General features: G+C 48.2%; 1 protein-coding gene across 1 annotated transcript in view; it reads left to right on the top strand.

Annotated features, from left to right (window-relative positions):
* Window positions 1-3910, top strand: part of DNAJC3 (DnaJ heat shock protein family (Hsp40) member C3) — a 36280-nt gene extending 32370 nt beyond the window's left edge. The window contains exon 12 of the mRNA XM_075423848.1: window positions 124-3910. Within this exon, the coding sequence (XP_075279963.1) occupies window positions 124-281 (158 nt within the window). The 3' untranslated portion in view covers window positions 282-3910. The remainder of the gene's footprint in view (window positions 1-123) is intronic.
* Window positions 3911-7115: the final 3205 nt, after the last annotated feature.

The following is a 7115-nucleotide window of genomic DNA, read 5'->3' on the forward strand; positions in this document are numbered from 1 at the left end:
AGGGATAATGGCAGCTCTGGGGCCTTGGGGGGGGGTCTGCACTGGTGGTTGGTCTTCAGAGATGCTTGGTGTTCCTGCCCTAACGACTGTGCCGTGATTCCACCTTGGTTTTGTCTCCTTCAGAGATGAGGCGGAAGTTCGATGCGGGAGAGGACCCACTGGACGCAGAGAGTCAGCAGGGCGGGGGCAACCCTTTCCACAGGAACTGGAACACGTGGCAAGGATTCAACCCCTTTGGTTCTGGAGGAGGACCGTTTACATTCAAATTTCACTTCAGTTAGAGCCAAGACTGTTTCTGGTGGCTGCCGCTGGTTTTTTACTTAATTCGTTGAAAAATAAAAAGTCTCTCCGTTCAAGACCCAAAAATCTTAATTTCTAATGTTGTCCTTAACCCAGAGGTTTACTCTGCTAGAAGAAAGCTCCTACTTTCTTTCAGCATTCAGAGTTTGCTTTGTGATGAACCTGACAAGCTGGTCCTGGTCTGGGGGGGAGGTGTCCCTGCCTGTGTATTTGCTGTGGAGATGAGGGAGATGTTTATTCCTATGGATGGGAAAAACCAGTAAGAGGCTACTTAGGGCAACACTTAAACATGAATTTAGGACTCAAGTATATGCTTAAAGGTAAAAATGCATGTAAATATTATTCTGAATCGGGGCCTAATAAAGGTGGGAAGGGTAGTTACGATAGTCTCTGCGTTAGCAAACCGCTAGTCCTCGCGCCCAGCAGACTGTCCCCTCTCTCAGTATTTGTAAAGGGAGCGCGGGTGGCTGCCTGCGCTGTGCCACGGGCAGGGGGAGGCCGCCTGCCCAGCGAGTCCCAGCCCCCGCTCCCGAGGAGGGTCGCCTCTGACCCGCTGTGGTGGAAAACGTTGGCTCGCTTCATTCAGTAACCTGAAACGAATTGGGATCGCTTCCTTGGCGGCAATTCTCAAATGTGAAAGTAAAGAAAAAAACCAAACCCTTGGTGTTTTTCAGAAGACTATTTCTGAATGCGATTTATGGTGTTTAGATGTAATTTCTGAGTGGTTTGCACTTTAACAAAATGCCTACTTCAGATCTGAGCAAAAAATTTGATGTGACATTTCCCCGACTGTGCAGCAATGTGTTATTTCTCCACATAGCTCACACCCTGCAGCGGCTCCGAGCTGGAGTGCGCTGCGGGCTGTGGGCACACAAGGTTAGGGCTGGCCTTCCCCCGTAGCGCGGCTGCACTTCTGCTGGGGGCTGTGATGGTGAGTTCGTACAGCGTGGAATTGTCTGAGGCAGTGCTGGATCCTGTGTAACGCACACAACCGCCTGTGTGCAGAAGGAGGGGCTGACTTCCCAGTCGCCAGAAGTCTGGTTTGTGTTTTCTATCAGCAGGTAGCTGAAACTGGTTTAGTGTATCGCTGGCACCGTGTGAATGCCATGCGAGGTGCTACCGGGCTGCCGCTGCTGCGCGTGAGGAGTCTTCTCCTCTGGTGGCTGAATAGGTCATAGTTCCTGATGAGTTGCAGCAGCAGCCGCTGTTTTCTTAGAATGCAAGAATTACAGTTCATCAGTGTTTTCGTGATTGGATTTTAACTGGAAAACAATAATGGGTTGATAGGAATCTTCTCTCACTTCTCCTGGTGGTGTTTGAAAGCCTGAGCAGCCTCGGTAAAACGTGTGACATTAGCAAACAAGGCCTTCAGCCCAGAAGTGGGGGTTGTGTTACTGTAACTGGAGTTGCTGTTGAAGCATAATCCTTGTCTCCTGCCTCAAGTACTGGACCAACATAATTGTGAGGCCGTCTGGCTTCGTAAAATGGTTTGTCAACAGCAATTTAAAGGTCAGTGTTTGTTCAGCAGAAATTTTATCTTCAGGCTGAAGAATGTCTGTGGTGATGCCTAACAGGTTTGGGTACAAAACCACCCCAAGCAGCCTGTTAAACTGCAGCATCGGATACCTGCCCAGTCAAACGACTTCCTAGAAGTTTGACTTCTGCTTTCGACCTGTCTGAAAGCTTTTTGTTTGAACTCTGTGGAAGGCGCTCAGGCTGCTGTTGACCCTGCTGTGTGTTCTGGCGGGAGCTGCAGGGCTCAGACATTGGAGCTTGCTGCGTGACCCATAGTCTGTCGCTGATGCAGACCGCTCGCGCTCAGCAGGAGGTGGGCAGGGGGCTTCCCTGCGTGGCGGCCTCCGTGCCTGGGGTCTGCGTGCGTGAGCCGCTGCTCTGTAAGCAAACAAACACTGCTCTCTTGCCTTGCCCACTGCAGAGGGGCCGCTGTGAATACCGGCTGGCTGGTGTAAGCAGTGTGTCGTATTCTGCACAGCCGGGAGCGTTGTTCATCTGCGGGAAGCCACAGCCAGCGCTCTGTGTGTGTGTGTGTGCGCTACGGGGGCTGCTAGAAATGGCCCACCTTCTTTTAAAGGACTACCCTGGTTCAGATTTTTTGGTCTCATCCCATCTCCCTTCTTTTAAAAGCTATAGCTGAGAAAATTGTTAGAATCATAGAACGCTTTGGGTTGGAAGGGAACTTTAGAGGTCATCTATCCCAACCTCCCTGCAGTGACCAGGGACATCTTCAACCAGACCAGGTTACTCAGTTTCCTGATTTTTTTTTTTTTTTTAAGGGAAGGAATAAGTAAATTATTCACACAAGGCCCTGATGTTAGAGCAGTGTGTATTTGTTTCTCCAAGGCAGTGGACAGTTCTGCTGTACGCTGGAAACAGTCAGGGACAAAAAGGATGATGTTAATTTTGAGAATGAATGGGAAAGGGAAAATTATGTATTAATGAGAAAAAAAAAAAAGGCTTGAATGTAATCAGTAGAAGGAGGATGATTAATGCATGAATGCTGTTCATGGGTTCCTTCTGTGGAAGGCAGAGGAATGAGAACAGAAAAAGCCAATGGAGAATGAGGCTTTCTGATACTAACCAGCTGCTGACCACAAGACGCATTACCGCTCCAGCGCTGTTCTTAAGAGAGCAGATGCTGGCTTTTAGCTCTGAGGTACCTCTGGAAACACAGAAAGACAAACTTGTGTTAAAAGAAAGCATTCGCGTTGCAAGGGTCTCCAGCTACAGCGCTGCGTTTCCTGAAGTGACTTCAGAAAACGAAGCGCTGGTACCACACCGAGAGTTACGGTGCGGGCGATGTGCCAGGAAGCTGAATTCGCCTCTTTATTTATTAGTGGGTGTCTGTAGTGCAATAATGTTGAATAACTGAACATTGAAATAAATGTATTGGTATTTTGTAAACCCTGAGATGTGCATGAAGCATCGCTGCAATAATTGGCCTATATGTAGACGCAAACTTTCTCTGTTCAATTCTCTGTTTTGGTTTTAATAAAGTAGTTTCCAACTTGTTCTAAAATGAAGGGGGGGGAGTGTATTTTACTTGATACATGCTTAATACTGGTGTATTAATTAATCAGTATTAAAACAGATTCAAAGTGAATTATAAATTTAAGAGCTCAAACTTGTGACATATGCAGAAAATGTGTCAGCTTAAACTTAAAAAAAAATAAAGCTTGTTACCGTTTCAGTTTTCAGACCAGTGTTTGGAATAAGAATTATTCTTCTGTTTAGGGCTGTGATTTGTAGGAGCTTTGCTGGAAACTAGCCAGTATAGCAGTGCAGGTTAGTTGTATTTAAAAGTGCCTTATTGCAAGGTATTGTTTGTTTGCTCTGTAATAAACACTTTTATCCATAAAACAGTTAAGTGGGAGAATAATTTCTTTTTTTTTTGCCCTCAGCAAATCTCAAAGTAGCAGTTTATGTTTTAAGAAGGGTAAGTAAAGCTAGCCAGAGATTTATCAAATGTTTCAAATGATAAAATGTCTTTATATAAAATCATAAATCTAAAAAGCAGGAACTGTTTTTTCTAGAACCGTGGGAATTATTTTATGGTATTTTTCACAATAAAGATATTTATGATGACAAGAAAGCACTGCAGCGTGTGTGTCTGCCCTTCTTTCCCCATCCTACTCTCCAAGTCTGAAGTTCGCGCTGTGCAGAAATGCAGTCAAAGGCTGGCAGAGCGCTGGCTTTGGGGCTCCTGTCAGACCCCTCCCGCAGCCGATGCGCAGGTTTGCGGGCGTTAACAGGTCAGGCATGGGGTGAAGCAGCTTCTGGATTCTTCACACTGGGGTTTCAGAGCTTAGTTTTCCTCCCGCAAGGCTGGGCGGAGTGGCGCTCGGAACAGACTGTGCCCTTGGAGAACTCCAGCAGAGCTTCAGCTCCAGCGGTGACCTCGCCGAAGCAAGCCCCGGCTCACGCACGAAGCCCCACACCGCTGCCGAGGGCCCAGCTTCCTTGCCAGTGTCACCCCTGCGCAGCCGCGCGGGAAGCGAAGCGGAGTCATACCCACAGCCCCTCCAAAGGTGACAGTCCTGCCTGCAGTCACCCAGAGCACGTACACAGGCACAAGTGACGGTGTCAGTAAGTAAGCGAGCTCCTTCTCGGTCGTCACAAGGTGCATGTTACTTTCTTTTCCTGAAACACTCCATTTTCAGGAGTTCCTGGCTGGAGGCAGTTTGTCATACACGTGTGGTTACAGCGGTGACGGGCGCGTGGGTGCGTACATAGCTGGGGAGGGTGAGGGTGTCCCGAGTTCACAGTCACATGGCTGGCATCTGCTAAACGTGTGACAGTGAACGCAGACAGCAGGAGACTTCTGGGGGGTGGTTGGAAACCAGGGCCAGGTTTTGTGTGTGTGGCTTCCTGGTGCCTACCTGTTGGATACAAGCACTTCAGACTTTCTCGACCTCAAGAAAAGCACAAAAGAGGTGCAGTTACCATCTGGGAGAGATTCTTGAACTCCGTGAGGGCTGGGGAAGGGGCTGCAGCAGGAGAGCAGGGTTGGTTTTGGGGCGGTTGCGTGGTTTGTGGTGGTCTTTTCTTTGGGCTCATAGCTGTAAGCAGAGTACCCACCTGATAAAGGAGAGGAGGGACGCACAATGTACGGAGAAGCTACAGGCAAAGTCCCAGCTGAGCAGCTGTTTTTCAGGGCTTACGATGTCGCCAGGTTCTGGCAGTTTTCCGAACACCAGAGAGTGGTGATCCTCTTGCATCACCTTCCTAACCGTGAAGAATTGTTCTACAGGCAACACGTCTTTCCCTGCTGTTGCACCTGCAAGACTCAATGTGCTGCAGAGAACGGCAGGTGCTTCCTCTAGGGTAGCTCGTCTTCAGGATGGTGAAGAACTGAAAACGTGGTGGTGTTGCACAGCATGTCCATAGGAGAGGTAGATCATGGTAGAACAACTGTGTGCCTCAGGCATTGGAACGAGTGGCTAAAACTTACACCATTGCTAAAAGGTGTGACATTCATATGGACGGACGAAGAGAGCATTTACATTTCAGAGAAGATAGCGAGTCAGCTTGACCATGTGTCATCAGTCTCTTAAATACTTGGAAGTTAAAAACAGGATCAGTATGACAAGTCAACTGAAAGGAACCATGTTTGAAAACTGGTTCCTTGAACTACTTTGAACTGAACTTGGGGCAACAAAATGACCCTTTGCTGTTAGGCCCTTAAGGGAGAACTTTTGGTTGCTCCTCTCCCACCTGCACCATTCTGTGCTGAAAGGAAAGGACCAAACTGGCAATCTGTCACAAGTGGGGTCCCCCGGGGACTGATGTTTGGCCCAGCACTGTTTAATACCTTCACAAGTGATCTGGAGTATGGGATCATGTGTACCCTGATGAAGTTTGCCAGTGATACCAAACTGAGTGGGGAAGTGGACACTTTGGAAGGGACAGCCACCCTGCAGGAATACCTGCACAGGCTGGAAGAGTCGGCTAACAAGAACCTTATGAAGTTCAACACAGACAAATGCAAGGTCCTGCACCTGGGAAAACATAATCCAAGAGTGCGGCACAAGCTAGGATCTACCCAGTTGGGGAGCTGCTCTGTGAAAAGGGACTTGGGGGTCCTGGTGGACAATAAGCTCAGTATGAGCGAAGAGTGTGCCGCTGCAGCAAAGAAAGCCAACAGGATGCTGGGTTGCAGCAACAAGGGCAGCACCAGCAGAGATAAAAAGAAGTCATCGTCTCAGTGCGCAACGGGCCGCACTGGGAATGCTGTGTTTGGTTTTGGTTCCAGCTATGCAAAAACAGATGTGGGCAGGGGCAGGCTGGAGAGGGTCCAGAGCAGGGCCACAAAGATGATCAAAGGACTCACATGGAAGCCTGCCATGTGAGGAAAGGCTGAGAGAACTGGGCGTGTTCAGCCTTGAGAAAAGAAGGCTCAGGGGACACCTTATGACCAAGTTCCAGTACTTACAGGGAGGTGGAAACTCCCTTTTCACAAGATGTCGCATGGAAAAGATGAAGGGTAATGGGTACAAGTCACTCCCGGGGAGATTCTGACTGACACAAGAGGACAATTTTTCACAACGAGAACGATCAGCCCTTGGAATAATCTCCCCAGGGAGGTGGTGGATTCCCCAAAAATGGACACTTGTACGATTCGGCTGGACAGCGTGCTGGGCCATCTTGTCTAGACCACGCTTTTGCCACGAAAGGTTGGACCAGGTGATCCTTGAGGTCCCTTCCAACCTGGTCTTCTATGATTCTATGAAGTCTCAGTGTGAAGGCAAGCGCTTGATTTAGGAAAAAGGTTGAAAATGGTGCTCAGTAAGGTTCCTTTTAATACTAAAGCTCTGGTTTGTCAACAATACTGCATAATGTCTGTTTTTCTGTTAATGTCTTCATTTTCTGTTAAACCTACAAGTTGGTATTAAGAAGAGTAAGACCTAGAAAAGACACCATAGTAGTAATTTGAATATAAATCGTATGAACTCTTAACAGTTCAAACATTACTTTGCTTATTCACGGATTCAAAGCAGGTTTCGGTAACGCTCCTCTACTCCAGGCTGCGTTTTCTTGCCAGTCACAGGGCAGAGCCCACCGACGGGAAGCCAGAAACAAGCGCGCCCTGCATCCCTGAGCTCTCCCCCTAGAGCAGATCCCAGTTCCGAACGCTGCTGCTGCTTCCCAGCACAGCCGCTTCCTTCAGACTGAAGACACTTGAGGACTTGCTGCCATTTTTTTGCCCTGGATCTATTAACTAAGTATTTAGTGGTTAATGTACAATACAAAATAGGAGAACAGAAAATCATCATTATTATTCTTCTGCAGTGGCCCCT

Source organism: Opisthocomus hoazin, chromosome 1, assembly GCF_030867145.1.
Source record: "Opisthocomus hoazin isolate bOpiHoa1 chromosome 1, bOpiHoa1.hap1, whole genome shotgun sequence".
Lineage (NCBI taxonomy): Eukaryota > Metazoa > Chordata > Aves > Opisthocomiformes > Opisthocomidae > Opisthocomus > Opisthocomus hoazin.